Below are 14,148 nucleotides of genomic sequence, written 5' to 3'. Positions count from 1 at the left end.
GACAATATGAATGATTTTCTAAAATCCAATCACCCGCATGCACACAAATACAGACATCTATGTAGTTATAAATACAAGTATATAGGAATTTTAAACTAAAGTGGGGATAATGTAGGATCACTGCAATAAAAAGGACTGAAACAAGCTGGATCAGAGTAATACGTAATGTCTAGACACTGTAAAACAATAAGAAGTGAATATCCCTACTGTGCTATAGAAATTCTACAATAAAATATACAGTAGAGATATTCACTTCTTATTGTTTTACAGTATCTGGACATTACATACTACTCTGATCCAGCTTGTTTCAGTGCCTTTTATTGCAGTGTCCCTATTCTAGTTTAAAATTCACAATTCTGTTCTTATACTTGTTTGTGAACTTTTTTTGTCAATTTATGGCCACTATTAAAAAAACTAGCTACCCTCACACATGTTTAGTTTTAATCATATTCATCAGTGAGGTCATGATCTGCAGCAATCATAAAAACACAAGGGTTGTCCAGCTGCACCTACTACTGATATACACTGACAGCAGCAAGGTCTGGTGTAGCTACCAGACTAATTCACTTACTAGCTCACTTACAACAATAGTCTACTTTCATACAGTCTACTTTCATACATAAAAAATTATACTTGTATGTACTGGTCTACAAGCAGTCCATTTCCTGGTGGCAGATGACATCTTGTCTACAATGGAGAATAGCTCACTGAACTACCCGCACATGTATTCTAATATGTTGGTGCAATAACACTGTGAAACATGCATACTTGGAGATCAAAGCCATACTGTGATATGGCTGATATAGTATAATGGAAGGATAAAAGTATGTAAGACAATAGCGCAAGCATTGTATGGCTATCAATATGCTAAAGGTTTCTTTTTAAGTGAATTCGAAGCATTTCTGTGAAAGAAATAGGGCCATAGCTGTAGCCACTTTTCTGCTATACTTGACTGGCAAAATTCCGTTGAGTGATTTTTTTTTTATAATTCTGTAGCAACCTGACTAAAATATTTTGAGTTAATCCCAAGATGTTTTTAAGCTGGATTTTACCCAGCCAATATTGTCATGTCATAATGAGGGAAAATCAAGCAGTTTTTTGGATGAGATTTTATCATACGCACACCTTCATTGTTCCTACTATACAGTAATACAGTACTATTGTACTGTATGATACTATCGTTGTTTATGATACTTCATGTTTTGCTGCTTTCTTTGTTAGGTGTTCAAAGAAATGTTTGGCCTACTGGCAGTACAACTTCTGGAGTCAACATCAACTCATCATCAGGTGATGAACAGCATGATCCACATTCATCCAGTAAGTAATGCACCTTTCATTTGTGTATACTTAGGCCTGCACCAATTATGCCAGCATAATTTGGGGCATAATAGGTGGCCAAAAGCATTGAGCATAATGCCAGCATAATAGGCACAATTTTGTGCATTGGTTATCAGAGAAACTGAAACTCTGCCTATTTTATGCAGAATGGGATAGTGTGCAAACACGGCAAAAATCACATTTACAGCTGCGTTGTGAAGAAAAGATTAAAGATCGATATACTCTAATAAAACAGTCACTGCATGTTGAAATATCCTAATAGAACGTTCACAGATGCATTAGATACTCTAATAGAGCAGTCAAAGCACAATTTTGTATGAAAATATTTGGAGCATAATGGAACACAACTGGAACATAATAGGGAAAATTTTAGAGCATTGCTCAAAAACATTATATAGGCAATTTCAAAAGCATAATAGGCTCAGGCCTATGTGTACTTCTTGATAGGTAAAGACCACAAGGTAAAATTTATTTAACCAGTACTTACTGCTTTTTCTTTGCTAAGGAAGCATAACTCAACCTAAACCACAAATAAAGCTCGAAGCGTCTCTTCTTTACTGTTTTATAGCTTGTCTATGGTGTTTCTTTACAAAAATTCTCTTGACAAAGCTTAGAGTCTGCTCCTCCTTTTTTGTTAACATACAGGATGGCCCTCTTTTGGCTTGAAGTTTTGTATATGCAAATTCTGACAACCTACGTACAAGGCTTATTGTTTGATCATCCCAAAAACTGTACATCCTAACCCTACTGGGAAAACTGTTTACACCACATTCAGAATCCTACATACTGGCAGAGGTATATGCTTCAGAGTAAAGTTTACCTACCTGTATGTTTAGTGCAATCTCACACTGATACTTTAAATATAAAGCTTCTTTGACACACAAGGTTGACATACATACTGTGCGTACACATATGCATACATACACACAAGTTTGAAAAAATAATCCTTAGGCTATTAACCAGGTGCACACCCTCAGTCGGCCACACAGTTGTGGATACATACCTGTATTACTTGATGTCAAAATGCATAGAAATACAATAAAATTTATGATGTAAGCATTTAATATTACAATATGAAACAAGGTACTACTTCTACAGTAATAACCTGCTACTTCTAAAGACCAGGAACCCAGTTAATGCTATCCACTACAAATGTAGAGATTTATTATTTTTTAAATTGGGGTGTCATTGTATTCAGTCAATTTCTTTTGTTTAATATTGAATGTTTACATCATGAAATTCAGTAATCCAGTATTGCAAAAAAAAACAAAAAAAAAACTTTAGATGTGACAGTATGATTACATCAGTAAAACAAATTTTAATTCAAGTTGACATTCTTTGTCAGTTTGTGCTTACTAAATAATGCTGTTTGTGATGGTGATGTGAAGTGACATATGGATATTCTAAAAGTATGCACATATTCACAAATATCACATAGTGCTTGGTCATGGTCTTCGACTTCCAGCAACAAAATTAATATTAAATTTTAGGCTTTGGGAATTTAAAACCAAATTACTTTTGTATACTATGAAGAGTATATAAAGTAATATAAGCCGAGTGCTACTCCTCTGCTGTTCTGCAATGAGTTATTATTTTACACTTGTTTAATGCACTACAATACTATGTAAACAGTTTTACGCAAAACTAAGTTTCTTGATATGAAACGATAAACTTTGGCCATCCTTTTCACCAAACTTCTGCTGCTATTTTTGATGTCATACTCTGCCACTGAGTAATCATGTAATCTATTTTATACCAATGGACTCAGCAACACGTGAGGATCAAAATGGTGTTATAGCACCATTGAGGATGAAGATATACGTAGGACAAAATTTGAGACCCTGTAAAATGATAGCAGGCACTTGTATAACATCTTGTTTCTCTACATATTCTATGATACTGTTGCCAAATTTGATGATGCTTAATATTATAAGGAATATAATTTTGTGGTGAGTAATGCAATGGTAGTGAAATCTTTCTAACTTGACATATAATTATTGAGTTATAAAAGTTTATTCAGCAGCATGTGCAAAAACCTAAAATTAATATTGGCTTATGGCGGATAAAGTTGAGGTAGTTTTGTTAAATATGGAATTTAAAAGGTTATTAATGACTCAATATTTGCTTCTTGAGTTTAGCAACTACTTTATAGCCATAATGATTTTTAACACTTTCACCAATAATTAATTGTAGCATGTGTACATATGTTTTCTACCTTTTCTAATGAACTTTTAGCTACAAGCAGTCCATTTTATCAGCTGCTATTTTCAAATCTTCAACTCTCCCCAAGTTCGAGAGGTAAGCCTACGTATGTGTGTATTTTTATTATGCACAAGTTTGTACGTGGTGTATAATTGTGCACTGGTTTAAACTACAGTAATTCTTTATATATCATCAGACTGTCATTATTAGGAATACAAAATGACATAATTGTGTATCCCTATTGCCTGTTCTTTTCTATTAGAGTAACTTAATAGCACTTGCTTCACATGTTTGGTGTTTGCTTTTATGTATCCTTAATTAAAACTTTCAGCGCTTTAAAATCACAAAAGGTTTGCACTATGGCAGTCAACTTATCTGTAGGCCGATTTTCAACTTATTTCTATAAGAGGGTTTACTCTGTGGGAGTGACAAAATATCTAACATTAATTTTTAAATTTCCTTTGTAATATCATTTAATTTCCTTTTTAATTTCCTGTGAGTTACACAAGCTTTACATTGATTATTATTCCATTTTGCATTTCCAAATTTGAAATAAAGTAAAGCATACATGAGTTATGACAGTTTTTCTGAAATGTGTAAAAAGGAAATTAAAGAAAATAGTTATATATATGTACGAATTGGAAGAAAATACAAAGAAGTTATAGCTTGAAGATGTTAGCTCGAATTTGAAGTAAAAAGGTATCTTGTCTCAGCAAAAAAGTTTTGTACAAAAATGATAATATTTGTGTTGTGTTGTGACTGAACTACGTATGAATGCACGAAAACCTCATTATCTTGGTAATATAAACTTGTTTTTCATGCTGCACACCCTTACCAGCTTTCCTTAGCCACACGACACATTATCATGTACTGTGCCTTCATAATATGAAGTACTTTTATTTTTATGCTGAAGTTTTGCTAGTGTTAAGGAAGAATTACACAAAATTGTATCGCTGCCTACCACATGACTATGTGAAAACAATAAATAAACTCAAACAATTAATACCTGGACAACCTGATAATTATCTGCAGACTTTGAGAGAATTGCAGTCAACTGAAATGATAAATGAAGCTATCATTGCTCCAATAGTTTGTAGAATTGTAGAGCAGGATTCTGATGTCTTAAAATTTTGTGATGTCATGGAAAAGTTGAGTGATTCTGACAGATCAAAACAAGAAATTGCAACTTTAAGAATTGGTATGTTCTACCTACGTACTTACGTATGATCTGTGTGCAGTATATGACAATACAGATGGCTACTTATTGTACAGTACGTAGCTATATTATAAAAGTATAAGAAAAATCACTAGCTAGTAGATACCATTACAAGAAAAGTGTTTGAAGATCATCACCTGGAATGCTAATTTAATATCTAATTTATATAGCCATGCTGATTTATTGCTAATTATACGGGGATAAACAAAGTAGAGATCAAATGTAACTGGCTAATCCATTATTACAAAATTTTATTTTGCTGTAAAAACATATTGAAGTAAGATGAACCACACAATAGAATTGCATACACATATTAATTATTCTGGTATGCAGTGAAGCAAAGCTCAAGCTCGGTAAAACCTATGCACCATTGGATCTGCCTGTCCATAAAGGGTAGGAAAATCATTGCACAGTAAAAGGCATGTGAGTTATGGGTGCTTAAATATTTACAATGCGATAGAAATATAGTTCTCCATTGTAATCTCTTGTTAGAATAGCCTTCTTCTTTGTACACATTAAAACTCCGGAGCTTAATATAAAATTGGCTGAAACTTTGGCAGTTCAATGATTATTAATAGCTAGCAAAGTAGCAAGAAAAGGAATTTGAATAAAGCCAAAGTTAAAATGGACACAAAGAACATAAATGCAAACATCAATGTAGGCACGTATATACTGTAGCACAGAGATAACTCAGTTAAAATGAAACATCTTAAGAAAACCTCCAATTAAAATGATGTTGTAGTCTGGACGTGAAATTAGGTTTCTGAAAGCATATAACTTAGTTTCTATATGATGTACACCAGGCTGTTGTGCAATTGCTAAAAACTTTTCCTAGGATTGTATCTCTTAATTAAAAAGTGTTTAATTTGACCAATATTACTGTACATTATACAAACACAACAATTTTATACACAAAGTTATAGCCTAAAAAGAAAACAATACATTTTCCTTGTAAAGATTTTTACAAATTAAAAGGTGTCACAAATGTATTATATAAGGAAACATCTGCAAAATTATGCACAAACACGCTTTTTTATAAGAATGGTTCAGAATTATTACACAGTGAATCTTACTAGTTTTATAGTAATTAACAGTGTTGGGAGTAACGCGTTACTTATGTAACGCATTACATAATATTATTACTTTTGTGGTAACTAAGTAATATAATGAAATACACTATAAAAACAGGTAATATAACTCAAGTTACTTTACTTACAAATGTAACGCCTTACCTAAGTAATATAGTTACTGTAATGGATCTAATATTGCATAATATTATTACTACAAGTAACGAAGTTACTAATCTCGTTAGTAATCCACTGAGTAACACTTAGCCACAACGAAGTAATGAAGCCTACTGAATGAAGCTTATTCACAGCTTCTTACTTATAACCAAGATTTACACATTGTCCAACAACGCAATCATGTCACGTGATAAGGTGGTAGTTTCACACCTGACAGCTTAAGGCTGTGGACACAAAGTAATATAATATGTACCGTATATGACCGTATTAAAGCCGGGCTCAAATACACGAAGGGCTCAAATATACGCTGGGTACAGCTAGGGGACTGTCATGATAAATGCCGGGACTCATTTAAACGCCGGGGCTCATTTAAACGCTGGGGTGCTAAATACATGCACTGAAATAAATGCCGGGGTTCTAAACTCATGTCAGCTGCTAACTAGTCTACAGTAATGTCTCGTCACCAGTGTTATGATGTCTTGTCTTGTTCAACTATGCCTTCTCTTCTGCTGATGGCCATAACGTATTTGTCGTGGTCATTGTCATATTTCCGCCTGACTTCCAATGTTTCACCCAGCAGAGGAGTCCAAATGGTTTTATGTACGTGATGGGTTATGGATTTCATATTTCGTCAGTACTTGTACTGGCACCTGTCAATCTCAACGAGTGGCTAGTAAGAAATAAACGCCAGGGTCCAAATTAACGCCGATCTCATTTAAACGCCAGGTCAAAAATGATTTATAGGAAATAAATTCCCGGGCTTCTATACGGTCATATACGGTAATATTATTAGTTACTTTATTTTATGGGTAATATGTAGCTGTAACTAAATAGTTCAGTTGCAAGTAATATGTAATATGTAACTAGTTACTTTTACAAAGTAACTTGCCCAACACTGGTAATTAATAATTTATTTACCTTCCTTATTCTATGTAATGTCAATATCATTTTGTGTATTTTTCCACCAAAATTACTAATTTGTCTGATCTACTGTACAGAATTTTTGGAAGCTCTCAGATTGTCACCACCCACTGCAACTACTACTAGTACATCACTACCTAATAATGGTATCAGCTCATCATCTGGATCACACCATCCTACAACACTACACCAGACAGTAAATGATTCATTAGTGAGAGTTGGGTCAACCCCAGTAATCAGTGCACCACAACGCAGACAAGGTTTGCTACATATAAGATACACTTAGCAGAAATTAAGAAATAGAGACCCGCCAATTATGCTCATTATTTTACCTATTATGCTATGCTGCACTGCTCAAAATTTTGCCTATTATGCTTAAATTAATGCTCAATATTTACCTATTATGCTCAAATCACGTTCAATATTTATACCTCAGTTCCCATGTTTTTCTAGTAAATTTGCACTTTATGGGAAAACAGTAAGTTGCTGAAGAAAAGACTCTAAATCCTTACTTGTCAAAATGCATGTCACAGAAAAGATCGATATACTCTAATAGAACAGTCAGATGTCTGATTATTCTTTGACTGTTCTATTAGAGTATATCAATCTTCTGTGATATGCATTTTGATAAGGAAGAATTTATGGTAATGCACAAGTGTTTTGCCTATTATGCTAGCATTATGCTCAATGCTTTCAGGCACCTATTATGCTCATTATTGTGCCAGCATAATCGGCAGGTCCCTATTAAGAAGGCAGTATATGTATATAAACACAAGTCTATTTAGCTTTTTTCCCACCTATTTTTTCATTCCAGAAATTCCATTATTTTTCACCCATTTATGCTCCATATTTTGCTCGAGAATTATATATATTTTGTTCAGCATTAATCTTTGTTAATTGACCACTTCTAAGTGCACAGCTACAATTTCACCTTAAAAGGACTGTTCTATTAGGATATCTTGATCACCACTTGTTTTTCCCATAACAATTAGTTATTGTATTTTATTGCGTGTGACTGTTCTAATCGATTATCTTGATCTTTTGTACAACTTTTATGTCCACTTCACCTATTACACCAGCATTTTGCTCATTGCTTTTACCTACCCATTATGACAAAAGATTTTCTGATGAAATCGACACATCCCTAAAACAGACAAGTACACAGAAAAAATTGGAATTTTCAACTAGAGTAGGGGCCATAACACATCAATAAAAAAGTATTGAACAAGCTGGAGTAGTCCATGATATTAAATCACAGTAAAACAATAAGAAGTGTTATATCCCTACTTGCTCAAGATACCATAATGGAAATGCACAGTAGGAATATAACACTTCTTATTGTTTACTGTTATTTAATATCGTGCACTACTCCAACTTGTTTCATTACTTTTTATTGATGTGCTATGGTCCCTACTTTATTTGAAAAAAATTAAATCCAAATTATTTTTGTACTTGTTTGTTAACTTTTTTTTGTAAATTAAAATCATTGTGACTGGTGAACCCATGCATACCACATCAAAAGAAAGAAATGGTGTTGTGCACCCCAGCTATCAATTATCATCTGAAAAGTGAAGTATCCATTGTGCTTCATTGTCAGCTATGTTCAACCTGTTATACACAGCATTACGAATTAAGAACTGTTCTAAAAGCACCTCTGCCATCAAAGTAGCCACTATGAAAAATACGGACAATTTCCATTACAAAGGAAAGCCATCTCACGCTACTGCAAAATTGACACCTTTTGCTGTCAGCAAAGCATACCATGAAAGAAATGGCACCACGTGCCCCAGCTACATCAATTATCATCTGAAAAGTAAAGTATTTATTATGCTTCGTTGTCAGCTATGTTAGACCCATTACACAATATTACCAATCAAGAAAAGCATCCCTGAAATCTATGCATACCACATCAAAATAAATAGCGCCACACGCCCCAGTTATCTAAAGCACTTATACTTGATAGATACCTGTAATTTCACAATATGATCAAGACCACACCCATTAACGAATAAACAAGTATAAGAAAAATAAAAATTTTAAATTAGATTAGGGACAGTGTATAGTGCTGCAATAAAAAGTACTGAAACAAGCTGGATCGGAGTAGTACAAAATGTCAAAATGTGACCGGGCCTGCGATAATGGGGCATGTGGGCACATGATTTTTGCTTACTTTTTCACATTTTCATCACTCATAACATTTTGTACAATTATGCTATGGCATTGCAATTTGTAGCTCTTAGTACGCATTTAATTGGCATCATGATGCAAGTTACAGAATGGAAATATACTTTTCCAGTACTGAGATATGACCTGTAGAGTGATGGGCTGTAGTTTGTGCCCACATGCCCTGTTTTCGCAGGCCTGGTCACAAATACTGTAAAACAATAAGAAGTGAATATCCCTACTGTGCATTTAGTGTAGCACACTAGGGATATTCACTTCTTATTGTGTTACAGTATTTGGACATTATGTACTACTCTGATCCAGCTTGTTTCAATACTTTTTATTGCAGCACTATACACTGTCCCTACTCTAATTTAAAATTTCTATTTTTCTTATACTTGTTTGTAAAGTTTTTTTGCAAGCTCATGACCACTAAATAGCCTGCTTTTCACAAAACCAGTCACAATATTTTAAGAGTTAATCACAGCACTAGGTTATGACTCATATAATAACAACTGATCAGTGGGCATGGCTCTACATAAGCCTGCAGACAATAATGGACATGGATTCATGCATACCTACAGACTGATGAATGGGTGTGGCTACCATATGTCTACAGACAGTAATTTACGTAAGTGGGCATGGCTCACGAAAGAAGCAGGAATATGCTATGACACATTTAAGTTAGCACATGTCTACAGACAGTAATTTATGTAAGTGGGCATGGCTCACAAAAGAACCAGGGCTATGATATGACAATTTAGCATGTGGGGTCAGACCCGAATAATCTGTAAAGTGGGACCTGGATGACCTAACTTGGTTTAACATTGTTACTAAATATGTATTGACTTACACATTGCTATATAATTCGCCGTGAGTTGCACTGATCTATATCAACAGTGAGCAGACTGACAGTGAGTCATGTATGCATGTGTTCAAATAGTTTGGTGCAGCCGGCAACCATGTGTATTCGAATAGTTTGATGCAATATACACTGGTAGTTGGAAGCCTTTACTGTAGTCTATTAACACTAAGCAGTAGAACCTTGGCTGATGGCCATGGTAAAGAAGGATAAAAGGTAAGACAATAGCACAAGCATTGTATGTTTATCAATATTTATAATACCAAAGGTTTTTCTTAAGTGAGGTGGAAACATTTCTGTGAAAGAATTAGGGCTGTAGCTGTAGCCAGTTTTCCACTACACTTGACTGAAGGCGTCAGGCAGGCAGGCAGGCAGTAGAAAAATTCTGTTGACTATTTATAAAAAAATTCTGTAGCAACCTGACGGAAATGTTTTGGGTCGATCTGAAGACACCTTTGGGTTTGGTTTTACCCAACCAATTCTGTCATGTCATTGTGAGTAAAAATCGTGGCAGGTTTTTGGGTTTATTATATCACGGATCTCCCCTACACCTCTGATGTCCCTACTATACAGTACTGTCGTACTGTATGATAACAATCGAGCACAGAGACAGCCCTTCTATTAATGCAATCTAGATGACCGCACATCCTTATCATTAGTCTAGCTTTATAATGCTAGCACAGTGAAAATATGAAATAATGACATACCCTCAGGTAGGTGAAAGGTTGACTTGAGATACTCTAATACAACACCACCTTAACAGAATAGTCACATGTATTATGGCTGTAGCAAAAAACAAAAAAATAGTAGTATTGTTTACAAATTGCATATTTAGGGATCCAAATAATAAAAACTAGTGAAGCAAGGGATGAATAGTGGTATTACAATCATAGCTCAGGGAGAACATCCCTACTTTGGCATTTATATAAATAATCATACGATACTGTAGTACTGTATTAGGGATCATGAAGAACTGGGCTTTTCCATATCACCCTAAAACTAGCCTTAATTTCCCTTCATGACAGCTTGGCAGTATTGGTTAGGCACAGCCAAGCCCAATGACCAACCCCAAACCCTTCCAAAATTTTCCATGAAATTTAAAAAATAACAGAATTGTACATTGACTGACTAACTAAACTAACTAACTATCCAACTGATGCCTCCATCCAAGCATAACTCAACAAAAGAGAAGGTTACAGGCTTGATTTCTTTGCTGTTCGACATTGCTTTGTCCCGAGATGTGTCTTTTCACTAATTGTAATACGTACAATACATGTATCATAGCTTTCCTTTGTTCTCCTTTGTGTTCCAGCTCTTTTTGCTGACAACACAAAGTGTCAATTCATGTTATTACAATGTGACTTCCCTGTGGCTGTGTTGGCTAATCACCCATATTCTCCATAGCGACTGGATTGATTGCAGAGACGCTTCTCATACTGTTCTTCGTTTGAAACACTGTGTAACAGGCAAAGAATAGCTGAAAACAAAGTGTAATGACTGACTCCCTTTCTGTAACATAAATTGATTTTAGGGCACACATTCTTATGTAAATATCTCTTACTTTGTTTTCTTTGATCCCTAATCCAATTTAAAATGTACTTGTTGTTATAACATGTCAATGTAGGGATTATCTCACAGAGCTATGCTGTAATATCATCATTCATCTCTTGTTTTACTACTTGCATCCTTACTTAATTTTTAAATATACTAGTATTAATTTTATTATAGTACTTTGTAATGTTTTTTTATACATATGTAGGTGGTGTTACCTCTATGACAGAGCTACAAGAGCAACTTAAGTATGAACACAGTCGATTGAATAAAAGTCAGTATCTACATATGTACACATGTCATACATACTGAATGTTTACCAAAAGCCATATCATTTTAGAATGCATGACAATATTCAGTATTGTGTGTGCATACGCAAGAATGTTGAAAAAAGATTTCCACTATAGTTAAGTGACTTATATTAGAATAGTTTATAATTTATATTACCTGATTGCTTTATTAGAGTATCTCAATCTTTTCACCAAGATCATAATTCAAAATAATGCTATAGGCATTGCTATCATGTTAGAAACTATTATTTAACTAAGATAAAAGTTTAAAATATGTCTTGTTCCATGATAGTTTCCAGATTCTGGAAACCTGAAGTTCCAATTTCTTAATGTTTCAAGTAGTGTAAAATCCAAAGGGGTTTCCTGAAACCCCCTTAGTATGCCCCTGGTACAGGCGATTAAAAGTTTAACCCTCCAACCACCAAGTTTTCTGCCATACCATTGACTGAAAATAAGGCTATATTAGTTAGACTATATGATTATTCACTTGGTAACTAATAGTTAGAGACCTACCACAAGGATCTTTCTTTGTGATTTTGAAAACCTCAGATGAAGCCGAGGGTGCAATAAAAGCTGTAAACATAATCCTATCTTTACCATACTAATGGAGAATACGTAATACTACTTCTAAATATGTTTTGAAGTATTCACATACATACGTATGAAACAATTTCCATGTTTGTCTAATTTCCATTATTACAGTCAATGCACATGCACACAGAAATGGATAGGCACCATTCTGTACCTTGGGAAAGTATAGCTTGTAACCATCCCAAGTGTCAAAGATTGACTTCTCCAATTGTTTGTTACATGCTTAACAATTAGAATAACTAACAAACTAGTGTCATATCTCTTGCACAATAATCAGCGAATGATCCATTAATCCTAGCAACTGAAACTCGTTTGGGCTTGAGGGCTTCAGGATGAGCACACTGCATTATATGAAATGCTCAAAAAGCTACAACAAAGTTAAATTGCACTCAACGTGTGCTATTAGATTAATCCACCCTATGGCTGTTGTAATAGTTGGAGAGTTACAATGATTTTACTGTTGTTACATGTACGTTTACTGTATGTATGTGCAATTATCAAAACAATCAACCCAAATCACAGCTGAATTTCTGGTGGATTACACTAGTTTTGAATTATTTATTCATTGATTATTACAGCACAAGAGCAGAAGGTCTGTAGGTCCTACAGATGTAATATATTAAGTATTATTTGATAGCTGGAGAAAAGGAGAAAATCTATATAGTAACCCCACCACAAACAATCAGTATACATACACTGATTTATGAACATGATTACATATGATTTTAAACAAAATCACAAGGTAATTATTACACATGTACATTACAACAATATGAAAAGTTAGATACTACATAGTAAGATACTGTGCAAATCACTATAGTAGCACTCTACTAAACTATCCTACACTGTTGGCATGCTGAATGTTTTCGACTGAGCACGTGTCAATCACTGACTCGAAAATGAAATGGACATTATGCTGTGCTTTCAGCTACATATATATATAATCAGCCTGTTGTACAGTGTTACAAACAAAGAGAAGTAGGAGAAGTGCCTCTGCAATCAATCCAGTCTTTATGGAAAGTATGGACAATTCTGTTTACAAACCTAGGGAAGCCATCAAGCTACCACAAATTGACACCTTAGGCTGTCAGCAAAAAGAAGGAACTTTTAAGATTGATTATACCTGACCAAAACTGCCAAGGCACCAGGATGGTATTGTGAAGCTGATATTGTTGGCCAGAATAACCCAAACCTCCATAAACAGTAGTACCATACTGTATGATTAAAGAGATTTAACAATGAATCACACATGCATAAATGAGCTGAATAGCCTTGACAACAGTAGCTCAGTGGTAAAGAGTTTGAGTGTTACATGTGGACCCTAGTTTGGTTGAACCCTGGACAAAATTTTCCTACACTTTGTACCCTTGGTGTCTATTCTATCTTCGTCCCGTGATTCTACACTCTTGCTTTGTAACTCTGTATCTGTTTCTATGATTTAATTCAAGTTTGCATTCCAATGGTAATTAGAACTGATCAACAAATTCCCTCTGCTTCACCAGCATCTTCTACAAGTCACCACTGTTTCCACCATCTCTCTCACATTATTGTATACTACTGCTAAACTACATTTAATACACACTCATTAAATTACAAGACCCTTATTACTGCCTGTATAATATTACACTTGTTAACATAATTATCACCCTCTTACCCTAAGGCTACTAGCACTTCCCATTTTCTAAAGCTTCAGTAGCTTAGAAACTATTTAAACTAATGAATAATTAAATTTTCAATGCAACACTTCCCTAACAACTGTTCCCAATGCAA

General features: G+C 34.4%; 1 protein-coding gene across 1 annotated transcript in view; it reads left to right on the top strand.

Moving 5' to 3' along the window:
• The window catches only part of LOC136247838 (uncharacterized), a 36,309-nt gene that overhangs the window by 19,649 nt on the left and 2,512 nt on the right, over positions 1–14,148 (top strand). Inside the window, exons 12-16 of the mRNA XM_066039660.1 lie at positions 1,222–1,317; positions 3,574–3,636; positions 4,454–4,738; positions 6,999–7,181; positions 11,706–11,771. Coding sequence (XP_065895732.1) covers positions 1,222–1,317; positions 3,574–3,636; positions 4,454–4,738; positions 6,999–7,181; positions 11,706–11,771 — 693 coding nt within the window. The remainder of the gene's footprint in view (positions 1–1,221; positions 1,318–3,573; positions 3,637–4,453; positions 4,739–6,998; positions 7,182–11,705; positions 11,772–14,148) is intronic.

Source organism: Dysidea avara, chromosome 2 (genome assembly GCF_963678975.1).
Source record: "Dysidea avara chromosome 2, odDysAvar1.4, whole genome shotgun sequence".
Taxonomy (NCBI): domain Eukaryota; kingdom Metazoa; phylum Porifera; class Demospongiae; order Dictyoceratida; family Dysideidae; genus Dysidea; species Dysidea avara.
The sequence above is the reverse complement of the archived record's forward strand: the minus strand, read 5'-3'. Positions and strand labels throughout refer to the sequence as shown.